This window comes from Metopolophium dirhodum, chromosome 3, assembly GCF_019925205.1.
Source record: "Metopolophium dirhodum isolate CAU chromosome 3, ASM1992520v1, whole genome shotgun sequence".
NCBI classification, from domain to species: domain Eukaryota; kingdom Metazoa; phylum Arthropoda; class Insecta; order Hemiptera; family Aphididae; genus Metopolophium; species Metopolophium dirhodum.
In genome coordinates, this window is record NC_083562.1 from 40,839,019 (window position 1) to 40,861,662 (window position 22,644).

General features: G+C 30.0%; 1 protein-coding gene across 3 annotated transcripts in view; it reads right to left on the reverse strand.

Annotated features, from left to right (window-relative positions):
- Positions 1-3,453: 3,453 nt before the first annotated feature.
- The window catches only part of LOC132940399 (facilitated trehalose transporter Tret1-like), a 47,229-nt gene continuing 28,038 nt past the window's right edge, over positions 3,454-22,644 (reverse strand). For all 3 annotated transcript variants that reach the window (XM_061007990.1, XM_061007991.1, XM_061007992.1), the window contains exons 2-7: positions 16,467-16,831; positions 7,522-7,871; positions 5,878-6,156; positions 4,878-5,186; positions 4,512-4,620; positions 3,454-4,326 (exon numbers count right to left, since the gene is read on the reverse strand). In XM_061007990.1, coding sequence (XP_060863973.1) covers positions 4,022-4,326; positions 4,512-4,620; positions 4,878-5,186; positions 5,878-6,156; positions 7,522-7,871; positions 16,467-16,831 — 1,717 coding nt within the window. In that variant the 3' untranslated portion in view covers positions 3,454-4,021. The remainder of the gene's footprint in view (positions 4,327-4,511; positions 4,621-4,877; positions 5,187-5,877; positions 6,157-7,521; positions 7,872-16,466; positions 16,832-22,644) is intronic.

Sequence of the window (22,644 nt, forward strand, 5' to 3'; positions counted from 1 at the left end):
CTTATTTTCTTTTAGACATCTTTAATAATAAATTGATAAGTCATTAGTACAACAGAATAGGTTGGTCAGCATCGCTTTTGTTACATATTTTATGGTTGCATTCACGATTCAGTCCTCTTTAGATTCATCTGACAGCCATTTTTCAATATTTTCGTTGAGATAAGAGTTTTTTCTTAGCGAGTGGCTTGCTATTAAATTTAAAACCTATGGTGATTTTTTAATATGTCATCGGAATTTTTAACAAAATGTAATGAAATTAAAGAACTTTGACATATTCATACCTACCTACCACAACAATTTGTGTGAATACTAATGTACCTACTATGACAAAATATAAGACAATATAATTTAAATCAACGCCTATGGATGTTTTTCTTTGTAGAAGTATCAATAAAAAAAATAATATAAAATATTTAATAATAAAATATAATCTCTATAAGATAGGTGAATACATTTATTGTTTTATAATAGGTAACTGATTATAGTTAGTTACACCACAACTGTCAACAGTGTCCACTAATGACTACAATTTATAGAATTATTATATTATAAGATTACCAGTTTCAATAAGATTATCCCGTTAATTATTATAATAGATCTCTAAAAGTGATTTTGATGCAAATTCATTCTCAAATATATTTTTCAACTTAATTATTTCAACTGGCGATAGTAAACTCTAACAGAATTCTGGTTAGATAAAAACTAAGAAGGGTAATGAAAAGGTCCAATGTGAACTCCTCCAGCATTATTTTATTAGCTGCAATGGGTATATGAAAGCTCTGCCAGTGTTAAGGCCTTGCTCAAAAATAAAAAAATGAATAAAAAAAAAACCGGGTAAGTGGATGTCGCTCTGCTGTACAGTAGGTTTCAATACATTAAACTTTAATTCAATGCAATAATATCATTGTATACGAAAAACGATTCTGAGCGGACGCGTTTTGTCAGTCTGGATGTTTTATATTGTTATCATTTATTATATAGCCTGTAATTGAATTAATATTTTTAAATTCGTTACAATTTTTTATTCGTTTCTACGGTGATTTTATAAATTGAAATCCCGTTTTTAGAGGTGGTTTTTCCTGTGGCATTAAATAACTAAATTACCTCTCTAAAGTACCATCTTGATTCAATTTTCTAGAAGATAAGATACTATATGTTGAAATTGAAGCACTTGTAATAGTAGACATTTTGTATGCAGGATAAAAAAATAAATACCATTGCAAATCCACTAGCTTCCTCGCTCCGCTCAGAATCTAAAACGATACTGTTAGATAACGCTTTAAGTAGTTATAGTAATGGATTTATATTAGATTTGATAGTTAGAATATCTACAAAATGCATCACATTACAACGATGTGATAGACTACGTATAGTAAATAAATAGTTGCAGTAATTTTATACTCCAGCATTATTAATCATGACGTTAGCTGATTTTAATTTGTACATGACCTTGCCAAATACGTATAAGATTATTTAAGTAAGTATACGTTAATAGCTTATACGTTATACCTATAGTCGTTTATGACTATTTAAAAATATTGACATTAGTGGTACATTGGTGGAAACTCTGAAGTGAGGCGAGAAACAGTGAAACTTCAGCCCATACGAAACCGCATGCAATCATTAGTAGAAACAATAAGTTAAGGTACCTTTGAACACATTCTCGAGATTTCTATAGCTATAGATCTTATACGTTACGATGGATAATATTTTTTATTTAGATTACCATGCATGGTAATAATTAGTGATTCGAACACCTGGACGTCACACCCGCATGTGTTGTCTCCGTCTTACAAAATGTACAACATGGCAAAAACTGTTTTGCGCGGGACAACTTTTCTCGCACTTTATTTGCTGTAGAAGTACCAAATTTTCACAGCGCGTAAAGAAGAACTTTATCTGTGCAACAGCGTGTTTTTTTTAATGGCACTATCCAATAATTTTTTACAAGCAAATGAAAAAAAAACAAAAAATGAAATTTTATAGAAGCAAATAACTTTTATTGTATTATTTATGTTATCTAAAATATAGACACGCTGTCGCATAGATAATTTTCTACCCTAAATGTTCAGAAATGTTGGATCCACTACTACAAACACAGAAAGATTTGTCCCGCGCAAAACCGTTTTAGCTATAAGTATTGTACATCTGTAAGACGGAGACAACACATGCAGATATGACGTACTCTTAAAATGTGGCCATAAGAATATAAACTTGAATTTTGACTATGAAAATTCAATACAATAGAAGATATTTTGTAACATGGATAATTATTTTTGATGTGGAACATCTAATGCGGTAGAAGAAAAGGCTGTGGCGTGGTGACGTCGCCATCGCGCGCAAACATTTAATGCGCCTTTAAAAGGCGTAAGCCCTGCGACAGCTCACTTTTTTTAATAATCTAAATAATTGATTGCCTGATTATCGTTGACTTGTGCTTAAAAACATTTGTTTATATTTTTTTAAATAAAAGAATTACAGGTTATATAACATTTCGGCAGCTAAATAATAACCTAGATTTTATTTACAATAGTTTAATACCAAAATCGAATACTGAGTGTTTTTCTCGAAATTAAGCGTTGCAAATTAATGAACGTACCTAATGACATGTACTTATAATTTGTATAACAATTTTTTTGATATTATAAATGTATAAAACTATAAATTATGTTTAGTTATTACTTATTAATTATTATGAACAGCAATACATTTAATAATAGCATTGCATTGCTCAGTTTCACTTAGGTAATACTGCTCAACTGTTGTATGACCATTGGTAAGTCGATCCAAATATTAAGCCATTTTTTAGCATAGCCTACATATTACCTAAATATATGTATAATGTGAAATATATTGTATTGTGATTGCGCTACCTTATGCACTTGTATAAAGTGATAGATGCGCATATGCATGATAAAATATACTAATATGCGTTTGATATTATAACCATTAGAAACAATGTATATTGATATAATAACCGTCATAACCAGATGAGTGGTAAACAGAGAAGTCTACAATGTAGGTAGGTATATCATATCTAATTAATTACTTAGAAATAGTTATTTATCGTCTTTTTCAGGCAGGTATATCAATATATAAAAGTAAAATAACAATTAGATTTGGATAATGGATTAACCATTTTACAATGGTATAATAAATAATATTATAGTATTAATACGTACCTATGAAAATAAAAATTACTTAAGGTAAATTTAGTTTTGATTAGATAAGTAAATACTAGATTAACCTATATCTGAGGTTGATTTTGTGTTAAACAAACAATTTACCAATGATGGTCTATTGTTTATACCGAACCTTAATTTATTGGTACCTTAATGCATGTGCATGACAGGTGGATATATATTTTTATTTTTTATTATTTATTTTTCTATCTTGTAAATGTATTTTTGAATAACTATTTGCCCGTTTTGAAAATATTATAATCACTATAAATACTTAAAAAATTATTATATTCAACAAATGCTACAAAAATATTTTTACTCTTTGATTTTAACAAATGAAAAAAATAATAAATTTACATATTATTGGTATACATATTATAATGTTATTCAATAGTGTGCCAAAATATATAAATATTAAAATATACCTATTTCACGCATACAATTGTAGACTATAATGATAAAAGTGCACCTACCACGACAGTGTATCGTGTTTGATGGAATAGTGGTACGTGATAAGTTTCTTTTACATATTAATAATATTATTATAATAAACAAATAATGTATAAATAAAGTCTTCATTATATAAAATAAAAAAAAAATAAAAATATTGAGTACAAAATTTACAGTATTGATTTTTGAATCGTATTAATGTATATATTATGTACCTAATATCTGGTTTTAAGACTAACAATAATTAATTTATTGGCTGTTGTCTTTCACATATAATTATATTTATGAAATATTATATTTCATAAATATAAATATAGTGTAGACAATTTAGAGAAGTTTTAATCAAATGAAAAATAATCAGTCACTTTTGTACAAAATTGTATCATGTATCATGCTCTGGTCATTTTGTGGTTCGAGGACTTGTTTCTGCCTTGCAGTATGTCCTGGATTTCTTGAAGTGTTTTGCCTTCGGTTTGTGGCAACAAAAACGCCGTAAACAACAGCGCAAATATACAGCACACGGCAAATATCCAAAATACAGAATATATGCCGATGGCATCGGACACCGTACTAAACAACTTCGTCAATATGAAGCCCAGAACCCAACAGAAACTGGCCGTTAAAGCCGAAGCCACAGACTTAAGATTGGTCGGGAATATCTCTCCCATAATAGCCCATGGCAGCGGCCCGAAACCTGAAAATTGTTTCAAAATGTAATCGGTTCAAGTCATAAGTGTTCACCTATAGGTCCATCAGGTATATACGCATATAGTCAAACGTAGTAACATACCATCATAGAGGGTAACATATAATAATCATCGGCACAACATATCATATTGTTGCATTATACGGTTTAAAAAAAATATGTTGATAACTTACCAAGACAATAAGTGATAATGAAAAGCACCAAACTTGTGACCGGTAACCATCCGATAGCACTCACATCACTTCCTGATTCTTGTAAGTAGAAAAACAGGCCAAGCGTTCCCTGTAATATAACAATAGAAAAATGTTTGCGGATATTTTTGTAAAAATATATAATAATGGACTGTGCACTGCACGAAGGAGTAATAGTATACTATTACTATTTGTTATAACAAAGTGAATAATATTTCAGAAAGCGAGGCGAACAACACAATATTATATAGTTGAACGACTCGCGTTCAAATTAATAATATTAAAACATACGTGTACCTATACAGGTATTACCGATGTTGAGACTTGGTTAAAATATTTCGTACTTACGTCAGTAATTGCCATTCCGATTGCCGAAATGTACAGCAGCATTCTCATCGTAGTTATCTTGGCCAATGTCGGCGTCAGACCGGCAGCGACCAACATCACCGCCCCGACGATTATTGTGGACACGCTGGCAGACAGTTCGACGCCGGTCTTCAAGAAAATTTTCTCGCTGTACAGCAGCACCACGTTGATGCCGCTGAGCTGCTGCCAAGCTACCATGGCACAGGATATGATCACCGCCTTGATGTTACCTCTGTTGGAGAAAAGTTCGCCGAAACCAGACTTTTGTTTCTTCGCCTCGTCGACGGATTTCTGTAATGCAAACGACAGATTAATATTTATTATTATAAATATACATTATATACCATCATTATTTCTCTGCTATCTAATAAAGTCCATAATGTTTCTAGAGTGTAAACAATATATAATTAAGGGTCATTTTTTTAAAAACGTTTTTAAGGGTGTTTTTCTATGGTTTTTTTTATTGGAAAATCAACACGCATGACCTATAATATTATAACATGCTTTATTATAAGTATATGATTGAACATTTGGACGGCTTTTATGAGATAAGGCTCGAGTATTATTAAATATATAATATAGTTCAGGGACGGCTCGTGATGTTCTTAGCTGATGATACACAAAATAATATACACATAAAGTAATGAAATCAATAACATAATTAATGCTAAATTGGTATTACGTTAAAGAATATTTTATCAAATATATAATATAGATAGTATACTATGAAGACATAATGAATAATATTTGGCACAAATAAAAAATACATAAAAAACAGAAACATTGTAATTAGCAATTCAATTTAAAAATATTAAAAAGACAACAAATTATTATGTTTTTGTACCTAGCATATGGTTAAGACACTATTGAGCCCTTTCTCATTAAAAAAAAACACTATCAAACCACGTGTCCGATGATAGTACATAATATATGCATCGTATATAGTATTACGGCTGGATAATGTTCGTGTGTAGGTACGTACCTTGATCTCTTCGAGCTCTTTGATCAGAGCTGTCTCTTGTGGGTTACCGCGCAACCACCTCAATGATTCCATGGCTTTCTCCTCTCCCCCGGGCCGTATCAACAGCGACTGTGGCGAATCCGGCATCCACACGAACATGCCGAAACATAGGACGGGTGTCGCCAGGGACACGATGACCAACGTCAGGTACGAAGTGTACGGTCCGACAATGTATTCGAGCAAAAATCCGACGACCAAGAAGAACTGCATCAGGGTGCCCAACGACGATCTCAAACGCATCTAAATAATAATAATACGATATTACGTACAATCCTAAACATACATAGCGAGATTTCCTGATCGACCGTAATTCCACATATTATATTGAACTACGCATATAATACAAATATGATGCATATTAATATATTATACAGCTTGGGAATGGAATTCACAGTGTCAACTATACAGCGATACGTCTATAAGGGGAATACACCCTAATTCGTATTATAATAATTTCTATGATAGCGTAGTCTACATATTATTACGAATAAGCCAATAGAATGGATTGATATCATGAATAATGATTGTAATATTATATAAACGATTCCAAACAGTTTTTTTAATATACATTTATTAAATCTGTTTAGAAATGAACCATATGGATAGAAACTGGAATTTAGGTACCTATTTATGAATAAAATATGTAAAATATGGTAAATAGTCAAAACTATTTAAAAAAAAACCTATTTATATTATATATATTTAAAATATACCTCTTAAAATAGTTTTTAAGATCTTGCGCACACAATAAAAAAATATAAACATAATTTATTACTTTCGTGGTATGTATTTTATCAGCTTACACGTATTCCCACGCTTAGTATCTGGTATATAATAATTAATTATATTCCTGTAAGTGGAAAATAATTAATTAATCTATAAATGATATATCTGTATTTAAAACAAAAGCAACAGGCGTGATAGCGTTCCTCACTCTCATCAATATTATATTCGTATAGTTGTCAGAGATTTTTCCACAATCGTCTGTCAATGATCAATAGCGCCGAGTACTTTATTGAATAATAGAATGAATAACATTATATTGTCATACTTGCGTACATGTATAATGGCAATTACGCCAATTTGGTATACTAAAGTGCATACCTACCTAAGTCATAACACCTATAATTTGAGTTATACCTATGATGAATAGACTTTTTAAAGTCGTACACAAATGCATTTGGTGTGACGCACTGTAAACATTATTATGTTCTAGATGTTATTGCGAGAGAGAAATACATAGTGTCAACATTTTAAAGCGATTCGTCCGTCAAGTATGCTGATGTGGTGGGTTAAAATTCAACCGACGCGGCGTTTCACCGTTAACTACCGTCAACAATATATACTAATATACTATAGATAACTATTTAGGTAGTTAACGCACATGTTGGTGCGTGTGTGTGTCATAGGCGTAAATAGTGTTTGAAATTTAGGGGGGCTGTAGATCAGGTCTATAATTGCTACTCTTATGATGCTTTAAAATTATAGTAGTGATATCATTAGTTTTTGGGGGGCTATAGAAATTCTAGGGGAAGGGATAAGCCCCCCCCCACCCCCCCACTATTTGCGTCTATGGTGTGTGTGTAATATAATATTATAATATACCTCTGCTATTTCTGCGATGTACATTGGGACGGCGGTAAAAATGATACCGACGGCGATACCAGCCAACACCCGAGCCACATACAGCGACATGATACCGGGCACCACGCCGATGGTGATCCATGAGATGGCCGACAGTATCATGCTCAAGAGGATCGTGGACTTGCGACCCAATCGGTCCAGCAGGACTCCGGCGAGTATCGGTCCGATGGCCGCGCCCAGCGTCACCAGCGAGCCCACCCAGGAGGATTGGTCGCTTGTGATCTTCATGCCAGTGTCGCCGTTTTCAAGCTTCACCAGAGTCGGCGACGACCAGGTGAGTGCACAACCGGCGGCCAGCGCGCCCATGTTCACTGCAAACACGACACACATGATTACGGTATAGAATAATATCTGATATACATAATAATAATAATAATAATAATAGAAATAATATTTTATTTTAATGGTAAACTCGTCGAGTCCATCCCAAAATATTTTTTGTTTCCAATGCCAACTTTATTTTGGGTAATGGGTAGATCGGGTACCTAGGCAGTAGGCATATTGCTATAGTATGTTTTTCGTCTATAAAAATGAATTCATCCCAGAAAAAAATTAAATCTTAAGTGAATTTGATGTTTATTGATTATTATATTATTACATTACAGAAGTGTACAGTGTAGTACATCCGTGTGTGTTTAAATTATACTAATTTCCGAGCCCGTTTCATTATCATTACGAGAAACGGGGTTAACAATAATTGACATACGATAAAATAATGTTGGATTCGTCAAACGTAAAATAAACTACAAAGTACATATTTTTCATGCGAGACTATTGTAATATAATATTATGATTATAAGACAATTTATAACACGTCGTGACTGATGATTTACGAAAGGTTCGATTCGTCAGCGTTCCGAGGTAATAGGTTAAATTGTATCCGGTTTTAAGTTTAAAACTATATTAAATTATCTTGTTTGATATTATAATTATCGAGTCTCGATGCAATACAACGACACTGTACCGTACAATAATTGCCGATGTCGATAAATATATATTTCTCCGCCGTTTAAGCTGCACAAGCCACGTGTTACGAGTCGTTTCGTTTACGCGACAATCACAATAATAATAGCCTACTGCTCTGGCTCAGAAGTCAGAAGGAATGCACATATACAACTTACATATTATATAGCTATAGTACTCACCTACCTTCGATTATTATAATTCTATTACATAGACGCAAGGCTGGGCAAGTTAATAATTTTTTTTACTCAGTTAAGTTAATATGCACCAACAACAAAAAGTTTAAAGTTTATAGTCAATTTAATTATAAGTTAACTCAGTTAAGTTAAAAGTTAATACACACTTTTTGTTAACTTTTTATTAAGTTTAAAAAAGTTAATTTGTTTACACAACGCTAGCGTACTTAATTTTTTTCCAACCCAAAACTAAATTATAGATTATCGTGTATACTTTATACAATTTTTTCATTTAAGTTAGATTGGAATAATACCACGGTAAATATTTTTCTACATGAAAACGAAATAGACTGAAATATTGAAATATAATTAAATTAAAAACAAAATAAATTAACTTAACTTACTTCTTAAAATGAAAAATGAATTCGTTAATTTCACGTTAATTAAAAAAGAAATTTAGTAAGTTAACAGTTAAGTTAATGAAAAGCCAAAAGTAACTAGTTGAGTTAAAAGGTTAAAATTAAATTAACTTTTTAACTCGTTAATTCCCAGCCTTGCATAGACGCGATGATTTTAGACGTACAACAGTTTAAAGATATAATAGTATAATAATTAATCATTAATCATTATGATCATTCATCGTAATCAAATCTTCAACTAAATGATAAATACAGTAAATTTTTTTTTTTAAATCTTCTATTTCCGAACTCCACCCACACGCATCAAGTTTAGTAATCTGAAATATATACTTTCTTAGACAAAATCCTAGTTATTATAATTGTGATCATTATATCAATTGGTTAGTTCTTCGTTACCAACTGTTAGTGTCTGATGAAATTCGACATTTTTTTTTTACTAACCTTGTTATTTGTTAATTATTATTTTTTTTTTTAGTGAAACGTGTGTGCTGCTAACTCTATCTACGCTTGCAGGCGTATTGTCGGTGACATTCCTATTAATTTTAATAACCGATTACGCCTCATGTCCAATGACGAGCCAATGACAAAATCACATCAGCTAAGTAAAGGCCATTGCCCATTATTTGGTACCAGATATTGTATAAGCTCTTATCGTCTAGTATTGTGGGTTGATAGTGATATAAGTATATTTATTATTTTTTAACAGCGGCAATTATCTATTTTAATTTGCATTCTCTCAGCCCGTAACAAGTGTTTATTTGTGAACGGTTTTGGTCTATCGTCACGTATTCGGGATAACGAATTTGGGATGTTTACGGTTTTTGTCAAAACCAATTTATTACACTCGTTTACGATAGAATTAAATTGCTTTTATTTATATCCAACTATAAATATTATGTTATAATATAGGTACTTATGCTATAAGACGTATACTGCGATATAATATGCAACCAAAATTTTAGATAATGTCAGAAGTTTCAGGTGGATTACACTGTGGGACACCATCTATATAACATGAATACTTTAAACGCAAAAATTGCACCCCCTTAATATTTGTCGTGTTGGTTCATCGTGTTGAAAGCGACAACTTAAAACTAACTATCGCGAACTATTCTATTGCAGCGCAGGAACTCGGACGTGTAGGTAACGAAAATAATCGTTTAAAATATGTCTATTACAATTTAACACGTATGTATATAAATATTTTTACTTAATTTTTATAATACTATGGGAGACGATCGAGAAAACTTGGAATCTCTCACTCTTTCTCTCTCCCATAATCACTATATCTTTCTCTCTAGATCAATCTCGACACGCGCTGAAAATCTGCAATCGTACACCAATAACTTTAAAAACAACACCTCAGATATTGTCAGTGGTATACTCTATCGTGAAGATCTTCTCGCGTTTCAATGTACTGTGGCCTTAGCGTAGGTTAAGACGTAGGTTTCCTCATACTTTCAAAGTATTTTTCCTGGGTATCCACATAGTAAAATATTCACTACATTACAGTACTATTAAAATATAGCTTATTACTTTTTCCTATATCCAGAAATCCAAAATGTCTATATTACCTTCTGGCAATGTTAAAAGTACACAGCAGCTGTATAGAGGTTAGCGCAACGATCTACTGTTGGAAAAAAACCCTATTTAATAACCGTAAATAATTATAATAAAAAACGTTATAATAGGTATAATGTAATATAAATATTATTTAGATATAAAATTATATCGTTGTACCCTATCTGTATATTATAGTAAATTATTTGTTGTCTCCCCTTTGAATATTTATTATTTTTTATTCGCGTGGCATATTTTAGGGTGTTTAGAAAAAATGCGCGTTGTCCGGCTAATACGTCATATTATATGTATATATATATTTATATTATATTTGTAATAAAAAAAATTGGCCTTAACGATTAGAGATAAAAGGCACGAGACCAACATATTATTATTATGGTTATACCGCGTATTAACTTTTAATAATGCGCCTAAAACAGATTATTTTAATCGCCAGATATTATAAACACTATTTGTATTGCATTATAATATATTTTTTTATTATTATTAACAAAATAGTTTACCTTAATACATTTTACAGCACTAATAAACGAATTAAAATCCTTCGCATATTCTTTTAATTATATTATAGTACCAAATTAATAATAATCGTAATATATTACGGTATATTAAAATTTAAACCCATGATTATATCAATAATAACTAGTAATTACGCTCAACTTTTATAATAAAATGTCCACAAGGTGATGGCAAAATATACACTAAGCAATTTATTATTATGCCCAAACATAATATATAATATTATGTTCACCCGTTTTGTTATGGCACTCGTAATTTGTTGTAAACATTTAGTTGACGCGACGGGTATTATATAGTCATAATATACACTCATAGTTCATACAGTATAACATAAAGCAGTTTAATATGATGTCAGGGCATGTAATTTTTAATAATTCTGTATAATATTTCAAAATTTGTTAAATTGATGTTTGATTTCCGTTTGATTCACAAATCAATAATATATTAATATAATTATGACTCGCGTGTGTCGTATTCAGTATATGTGTGGAGTTATGAATTTATGAACAATTTATTTATATTCGGTGGGTTAGATCAACATATTAAGATAATATAATATATTAAGAAAATATTCAATATTGTAATACTAACTACCTATAGGCTATAGGTATATCATAATTTATTGGCATAAAATTGATTTTTGAGTTAAGTTAAGTTAATAATTGTATTAATAACATTTTGTTTGATTGAAATATGAACAGTAAAATAATTGATTATAATGAAATGGTTATTTTTTCATCAAACATGGTCGATTTAATAAGCAAAAAATCTGATAATAGTAATAATTAAGTTGTTTCATAGCGAATATTTTCCGATTATAGATTATAATGCACATATTATATATTATTATAATAATATATTATGCGTATTGCGTCAATCAACGGGTTATCAAATTAATGAACAATATCATTCCTATGAAATGTTTTTAGCATATAAGTAAAGTCACCAAAATAAAAATAAGAAGCTAATTATTACAAAAAAAAAAAAATGTTTTAATTTATTTAGAACTAAAAACTAACCAAAAATATTTCTTTTTACTCAGAAAATTCCAAATTTAGCAATTGTCTGTTTTCATATTATTATAATTTCAGGGAATCATTAGATATTCAATTATTGTTCAACGTAATAACGTTAAGTTGTAAAATATTAAATAGTACAGGAAGTAAAATGAAAAATGTAATGAAAATATTAATGATTTAAATTTTATGGTATCAAAATTTGGTTTGTACATAATTTTATAATATAACAACATTTTCAATGTTTATTATAGGTAGTGTACTACGGTAATTTTTGTATGTAGTACATTAAAAATAAAGTTAAACTAGAGCTAATTAATACTTGTTGAAACACGCTTGTAAATATATAATAATATGCATATTATAGTATAAAGATTTCATATACTAAAAAAAATTAACGCAAATTTTGATTTATTATTATTATAATAGTATCATTTCTGCCGTTATGTACGCATATACTATATTATCCATTCAAAATTTAAATTAATATTGTTAATATTAATTGTATAACAGACGCAACTACTGCAGTTAAATGCGGTTTTAATGACGTCGAATTACCGAATTATAACATATTATCTACACGAGTATTATCATAATTTAATAATTCAAAACGTTTATAATATCTTCTTCTAGTTATAGTACAAACGAAATTAATGAATTCATGGACGTTTTACTAATTCTACGACTTTTCCCATAAACTATATGTCCCTAATGCAAGTATACTGTATGAATACGAATATGTTTTAAGTGTATAGAAAATAACATAAGATCTAAACGAACGAATAATCTTGTTTTCATTTTGGAAGATCCAGTGAGATGTATATATTATATTATACAAAGGACAACGAATAAGATTTTACGATTTCTTTTTTTATAATATACTTGGCGCTCTTTGTGACCCAGCGTGATCAGTTTTTTTTATATATATATTTATATAGACATAATATAATCCTACGTTCAGTAATCCCCACTATACTCAAAAATAAAGACTACACCTTGGGGGACGCCGTCTTGCAGTGTATATAGGCATATTTTCGTTTTAAAAAATGCAGCGTATATATCTTTAAGTTGTCGTAGATTTCCTGTTTCGTTTTGAAAAACTGGTAAAGTAATAAATTACAAAGATAAAAACAACAAGTTAGGCCTACCTACCTACACATGCATTATACAAAACGAATCATTTTAATCAACCGACCCAACGTGGAGTTATCCAAGCATTAAAAATAATAAAATGTGTTTTATATATATATATATATACAAGCCTATACACCTTGATATTTTATAACACCACATGCCATAGCAGGCACGTCGGTGTTGAGATTTTTAAATAAAATATAATATGTAGGTAGTGCGCACATCGAGGGTTGAACAAATATTATAATCATTTATATCGTTCAAACCCCAACACAATATTATAATACATAGCTGGTACTTGGTAGTCTATATACCGTTAGTAGTTATAGTACAATAACTGTGTACAATGTTTATTTTTATTTGTCTGATCGTGTTGCTTGCATTTCCGTCCTCAATGTTGAATAGTCTTGTAAAGTACTTAAATAAAAGTATTCATATAGTGTTTAAATACTTTTAAATTGCATCTGTATTCAAAATCAAATACCAACTTTCAACTACTTTTTCTTTTTATAGTTTATTAATATATTATTATTTATTATTTTATATTTTCAATTCAATCGTGTTAAAAAATGTATATACATATATGGTGCATTTGAGTCACAAAATATAATCTATACAAAAAAAATATAAAATATTTCAAATTTGTTAGAAATATAATTTTATATACTTAATATGAGATAGGCAGTACATTTTTAAAACAAGTAACAACTATTAATGAATATCTGACATCTGGACAACTATGTAATACGTAAGGTTAACGATAATATAGGTACCTCGTTTTAAGTGACTATTACCTATACCAAACCGATAGTATCAAAATAACTTGGCAGAGTAAACTAATGAGTTATCGTTATTATTATTATATTATACGTATAGTTACACCGAATTGTATACGGTGTATATAATTATCTTTAAAATAATAAATGTAAAACATGAAAATGCTAAAAAATTCAGTTCAGTTAATTTATAAGGCTGAGTAAAATTTTATATAAAATATTTGAAAGTATCAGCTGTATTTTTGTACTCGAATACTTTTTTTGCCAAGTATTCAAATACGTATTTTAAATACTTGTGGAAATAAGTATCTGTATTTTAACTACAATATTACTTGAATACTTTTAAAAAGTATCTTTTATAAGACTGTTATTATGTTGTTGGGTAACCCACTGATAAATATTAGAAACACTCAGAATAGTTAAGTACGACGTAGAGCTGTAAGCTGCGGCGTTCATAATATAATTGGTAGGTAGGTAATTACTAATTATAAAATAAATTTAAAACAATTTTTTTCTGACGAGTTATGGATACACACAAAATATTAACTTTCATAGATACCTACAATGGGTGCGGTAGAAAGAAAAATACACAAATTTTGTTTCATTTAAAATATTCTGCGCAACAAGTGCATTTATACCGCCTATACGTAAACATACCACTGAATGTTTTTTTTTGTAAATATAACTACAGTACAGTATGTACAACAGTTGTAGTCGAATCGATTGAATACAAATTATAAACTAACAGTCACGTTTTGAAATAATATTGTTCCACAGATTTATAAATACCTACATAAAACATTATTAACAACGACATTTTTATTTTGTGTATTTGTGATAATTCTATGTGTTGTTGAAAATATTATTATTAAATTATAAAAAAATTAAATGCATATTCTTTATTTCGATTTAATGCAACTATGCAAGTCTATGTTATTTGCAGTGCATTCCTTTCCATACGCATATAAAGGAAGATAAATGTTTTCGATCAAGATGCATAATTTATGATGATACATAATGTAAAACACTGTCGAGCTTACCATTCGACGTCCATATATTAGTTAATCACAATAATGTTTCAACAATATCTTTACATTATATGTGATTTAGAGTCTTACATCTTTGCCGACAACTGACAACCAAAGTTGAGGGAATTTAATATAAAAATAAAATCTCATATCTTATTGCCACTGCTTGCTTTCAATTAATATAAACAACATTTAAATTGTTAATATAATATAATATAATTTTTTTTTTGCCATAAATAAAACAATCTGAGAACGAACAAAAAGAAAGTTAACCGTTTATATTGAGAAACCAATTCGTTTTGTATATGTTTGAAATAATGACCCAACCAGAAACGTTCCGCACCGGCTATTTTTGTTTTACCTTAACATGAACACAATATCATACTTATACATATAGTTACGGATAAAAAAAAACATTTTCAAAATCTATATAGGGTTAAATAATTAAATACTAGAGACTATTTTTTTCTCATTCTAACAACGAGACCTAACCTATACTGTGTTATAAGAGAAATTAATTCACAAAAAAACTTATATTTTTAACGCCAACATTCTTATCGTACGCCATTCTAACGCCCCGAGTTTGGTTATCCTAATAGTATTTGTTTTTAATTCCATCTCTAAATCAAAGAGTTGCTCATAAAACCATATCCACTTTTTAACGAGTTGATTTTTTTGAATAATTATTAGTTTAATTGGTAGGAAATATCAGGGACCAATATGGAGCCCGTATAATATTTATTGACTTTAAATGGAATGTAAATGGTAAGAAATATAAGAAATTAAAAGTCTCTAAACTGCTGTTGGAGTCGTCATTATTTTTTGTTACCAATACATTTTTGTTTTGGAACAATATTATAATAGTAACTGACATTCAGAGTTTAAAATTACTATTTATTGCACTAAAACAGTAAAACCATATGCGTAAGAATATTTTGAATCATATAGAATTGGAACTAATTATTGAGACTTGCATTTTTTTAATTTATTATTTTTAAATCTAAGAATTAGATATGATTATTTTAATTTTAAATACTTTGAACCCTCTCCGACGTCGTGTTTAAAATACATAAATGTGGATGCACAAATAAACTAAAAACAGATGTGCCTTCGATTTTTGTGACAGAAATCGATGAAAATAGCTTTGCGAAAAGTCAAGAGATCTGCCGAAGAAGAGCCCTTGAAAATGATACGATACGGAAAAAATTACAAACTCGACCCTTAATAAGTATTATTAAATCGTGAAAAAAAACCTTGTTAAAATATTATATTATTATTATATCGTATCGCTTACCCGTGCATGCAGCCAGGTAAAGATTGAGCGAGCTGCGCGGACGCTCGGAATTCGATTTCATGGCGGCGGCCGAGTTGAGTTGTTCTTGTCCTTGTTGTGGCTGTTGTTGTTGTTGTTGTTGTCGATGGCGATGCGGAGCTTTGTCCCCGTTGGAGAGCGATGCACGAGTGCCGTCGTCCGCCGTCGGCGCGTCGCCTTCTCGGCTACCTGGGCCGGGCGAGGCCCCTTCCTCCATCAACGTCTCCAACTCCATGGGACCGGCGAACTGCGGCCGCGCGTAACCAGACGTCTTCCGCCGGGGGGGACCTCCGCCTCCGCTCAGATTCAACCGGTGTGTTTGCTGGGGTTGCGGCTTCGGCGGTTTCCTATATCGTACACGACAATACTATATTAAAATATTAAAATAAATACCAAATCGCGATAATATTAATATCATACGGGATCACGATTTGGATAATCTCTCGATAAAACATAATATTACGATGTTATAAATAATGATATTATAGTATTATTATAATGCGCGTAACGCAATAATTATTCGACGGTATTAATTTCGTCAAAAGACGAAAAATTATACAACAAAACATTTATTGAGGTTTATATAGGCTTATATACGTGGAGCCAATATACGCGTTCTTAAGATTTCCAATGAGTAATAATTATTATAATATTTCAAAAATGTTTAATAATGGCTACGAACAAATTAACTATTCAGTATTTCCTATACCGTGCATACCGTGGATGTTAATTACTAATTAGTAGTCCACATTTGAGCGACTATAAAAGTGATTTCCATTTAATGATTATTAGTTCGCATTTCGTGTTTTTTAAACCCACCTGCGTATCTAGATTCTAATAAAAATCAAAATGTTTGATATACTAAAAAATAAAGTACCTAATTATTAGGGTATAATTAAAAATATAATACCAATTACTGATTATTAAAGTTTAAATTCCAGTAAGTTATATAATTATACCAGCGATGCATAATATATATTTATGACATATGTGGATTCATAATACTTCATTACTAAGGGTGCGTAAAAATGTTAAGTCAAGTGAAAAACAATAAAAACCCTTAAGCTTTAAACCACCTGCAATCAATCAAAACTTAACTGTTTATTTTTTTTTTATCTAAAATTCGTTTACAAATTCGTAGTAGAACGTTAAATGTATTGGTTTACAATGATGAGTTTTTTTCGTTTTATTATAGCAGCTAAAAATACTTCAATCTTGTAAAAATGCCCAGGTATTTTTAAATAACTTCAACTTAAAAAATTAAAAAAAAAATACAAAAAAAGAGAAATATTTACACAACACCAGTTTTTGACAAAATCGTAATTTGTTTTTTTTTCAGATTCATAGAATCCTCGTAATTATTTGCACTGTTCCACGTTATGTCTGTATTGACTTGAGTTATTAACAATAATATAAGTATTATAATATTACAATAAATTGTATGCAATTTTTGGAGATTATAAAATATCTTTAGAAATTGCCAAACATGCTCGTATGCGTGTGATTTATCATTTGAATCAAATTTAACGAATCCAATGAAATTACTACAATATTATTACCTACTCAATGACAACGACAACTTACACTCTAAATTTAAGCTATACCGCAAAGTGACTTCCTAGTTTTTATTATTTTAAAAAATACAGAGAGGGCTATTCAATTTCTAAGTAGACTTATGATATAATACTACTATTACGCAGCAGCACTCTTCATCGATTGGTCGTTTGTATAAACACAGCACAGGCCACGTGTATGTACTATATAGGGTATCTACACACCACACACACTATAAATAAATGTTTTTTGAAGTTCAGTAAAATTTTGTGTCGACGCTCTTTCAGAGTCGTGCTGTTTATTTTGTGAACAACGATATTATAATATAATATAAATATTATAGTATTGGGTATACCCACAAAGGGCACAAACCCAACTTGATGATCGTAAAAATAACACTATATTAATTGAAAGTAAATAAAATGTATTACAAACAACAATAATTTATAAACACAAATTAATGAATGTGCCGTTAAAGTCATCAATGAGTACATACTTTAAAATATAAAAAAAATTATTATTGCATGCTGAAATAAATACATTTAAAATAAATTTAATTTTACAATAACTAAAAAAATGTTTTATTATAATAATATATGAGTTGTAGGTAGGTACCTATAATTTCATACCATACTGTTTCTACTAAAACATAAGATTATATTCTATAATGTGATTTTTTTCTTAAAAAAAAAAAATCTTTAGTTCAAAAAAAATATTTTATTTTATATTCTCCAAATAAGTTTACAAAACTGCAAAAAGTATTTTGATTGGGTTTTATTCGTGTCGGGGTATGCGACACGATTCAGATGTCATTAATTTAGGTACCTACTAGTCGTAAATGCGTCGGATTAATCGATAAGGTAATTACTAATTACTAATAAATTGCACGTGTATAATGTATATGTAAACAATTTATCCCTATATCCATTTATAATGTTTTTCACTAGAAAAAATGTATTTATTTTTAACTTTTATAGACAGAATTTTAAATAATTTTTTAATTGTCGATCACCGGTGGTTGTTTAACTTGTTCGCGCAGGGTCACGAAGCCTGGTGGAATGGTACATACTATATAGTGTATGACTATTCGAATATATTAAAATATTCCGAAAATGTAGAGAATGAAAATCATAATAGGTACATAAAAAAGAAAATAAATGCAGAAACGCACATATAATATTACATTGTTTAATGTTGTGCTCATATATGATGTGTTACACAATATTCTGGTTTGATAGTTCGTACACAGTCCTTACAAACGGTTAAGCGTATCACGGTGAACGACATCCGCAGTTATGTTATACTATGATTCTTACATGTTTGAGACCTATTCGATGGGGTAAATTAAATACGAGTATATAATAAAGCATTATTTTATGCTTGTTTTTAAAGTATTAACAAAAGTATTCCGACTAAAATGTTTGTTAAAACTTTTCTCATAATCATTTAAGGGGTCCCTAAGGTTCAATATTTAAAACCGAACCGTGCCGGTGTATCATAATAATATCATATTATATTATGGTCAATGTGGTCTTAAACTCTATAAAGATACAGAAGTTGATCGATCGTACACGAATAAGATAGATTTGCCAATCTAATATAGATGATAGTGTAACGTCACCTCTATCAAGTTAGAGAGTAAAACGTAGAAATGTAATAATAATAAGCGGCGTAGAACGTAAAACGTTAGAGGTAACAGGTCTTAGTACCAAAGTGTCACATCTGAAAATTAAACGACGGTGTCTATAACATGTACCTAGATAGTACGTGTTTGTATACGCCGATGTTCATAATATTATTGAATGCAATATACACATTATATAATATTATATATATTATACATTAATACAAATCACATATCGATGAACACTAAAAGTTTTTCCGCGCTTCCTCCGAGCAATATTATTCGATCGACCGCAAAGTAAATATTATAATATTATTATAGGCACGTATAACATTTTCTAAGTGCGGATACCGGAAAACCACGACGCTAACAACGTTCCAGATTGTAATAACTGCATCCGTCGTACGGTTATGGAACTCGTAAATCGTAATGGTCGACGATAATGATTGTAATCCGATGTTGCACATGCGCTGGCGACAGGTTAAGTGCGCGAGGCCGCCGTCAGCGCGGAATTCCACGAATCTCAGATACATGTTTTGGCAGATTGGCTATATATTTTTAACGCGGATGAGGTCGGTCGAAGATGGCTGTGAAAAAAAAACGCCGACGGAAAGCCCAACGCAAAAATTTCACACTTTTTTTTTTGGTTGTGCTTTTCAGTGTTATACTACGTTGCTATTTATATTATTAACCGTACTATCGCGATCCGAACGGTTTAATGTCTATCGTAACAGAACAATAAGCCGTATGATTGTAGGAATACTATATAAAGGCGAATATTTATAAATATTTACAGAAATCACGTATTAATTACAGTATGTAGGTAATTGGCAGCGCATTACGCAAGCGACACTCAACATTACTTGTTCGCCGTGTAAATGTACTGGGAAAATTCCGAATTTCCGGACCGTTCGAACCAGCTTAGGCCACCGGATGACGGTCGCTCCTCGCGATTTTCAAGCAAATAATGATTAATAACACCAAAACAAATCCTGTACGTAGCCCGTGGTGATAAAAGGAGAGACTAAAAGAAAAATTTCCAATTTCCTATTTGCTCTACAAACATAGGTAATAATTAACAGTTAATGACATAGTAGTTATATGGTAGTGTTGAACGTTTGGAAACATACACAAAACGATACACCAATTTTTATTGGTTTAAATCGAATTTGTTCAGATTTTCAGAATATTGCGGTTATGATATCGATTTTTCGAAAATATCTCTTTAACGTTTCTGTAATACGCACATTCATCGATAAATTAATATACCTATAGGCTATAATGTTAAACATTACTCAATAATATTGCGTACGCAGAGATTAAAATTCCGTTTCAATAAAAATTAAAACGGTTTTATTATTAATTTATTACACGTAGGAGGTATACTTTACGTCAATACAAGTATTATATTACTCTATTTTTTTTAAACTTATTTAAATATTTACTACTGATAATGTTTATAAATTATCGTTGGTTTAGTTTTTATATTAAAGATACCACAGGTACTATAATATGCAAATAAATTATAATATATATTTCAATAATTAATAATAAATGCTATTTGGGAGAAATGTACAACAAGATAATGACGTGTGTATGCAGGTGGGACATTCCCACCATATTTATCACCGTCAAAAACTTTTAGTTAAAACGCATTTTTGCACAGCAGTGGACTACCACATTATATAATTTTTATGTATTTATTCTATCTATTCCTTGTGTATTCTGTGTGAATTAATTAAGTCGAATAGTTTCAATAGATTACGATTCATTTGAATTGCTATCATAAAAGAATAATAAAAATTAATAATCAATATAAGTATTATTATATTGTATTATTATACCTTTTACCTAACAGGAAGATTAATACGTATTTCCTTTAAAAGTTCTGATTAACCGAATGTATCAGTTGTATTGCATTGATATTTTTTTTATTGTATTTTTATTGAAAACTCTTCACATGTTTTGATGTAGTACATTTATAAAGATAATGTAATTGTGGGTAACTGGAGGGGGGATAGCAATAGCATGACGTATCTGGTGACTTAAACATATCAAATCATCGTTTTTTTTTTTTTTTAACACAATGATTTATCAAATTAATGTTTAAGTTAAACGTACTAAGACCAAATGTATTAATAATCGATTTTGCATAAATACATACCTATCTGGCTATCTTAGCAAATCTGTTATTAATGGATAAAGTATCGATTGAATATTTATATATCAATAATATAAATCGGTCAAGATTAAATAGCATACGGACCTATAATTGAACCTCTCTGAATATAGTTTTAATGGGTCTAATGAATAATGATTTGAAAGACTTATAGGACGAATGTGTTTACACGGATAAAATGGCAAATTGTACGTTCGGAATAATCCATTTAACATTGTTATGCTCAATATTATACTGAATACTAGGTATTTGACCTATCGCCAAATTTAAAAGTAAGAATATTAACTAGTGATTTTATTTTATATTTTAATTTTAAATCGAGTTATCAGCATTTAAAGTGTATAAACAATTTACAATTTTAAAATGCGAGCATAACTTGATTAAAATATAAAATAAAACCTATGAGATTCGCTAGTTAATATTCTTACTTTTAAATTTGATTATTGGACAGTTCAGTCTAATATTAAAAATCAGAGTTAAATGTATTACTCAGAACGTACAATTTGCTATGTAGGACGGAGATACAACACATGCAAGTGAAGCGTCCTCTTAAGGAAATTGTAAATAACCTTATACCTAAACCTTATACATTAAACATAATGTTTAATACATACGGAAGGACTAAAAATATGAAACTGTATATTATGTATATTAACTATTATATACTGGGAAAGTCGCAATACTGTATAGTAGGTGACTATTGTACCTGATTATTGAGTATAGCTCACTGTAATATATGTGTGAAATCTGAATTCAAGGATAAATCATGGCATACGAAAAATGAATCCTAGTGGAGACGGAGA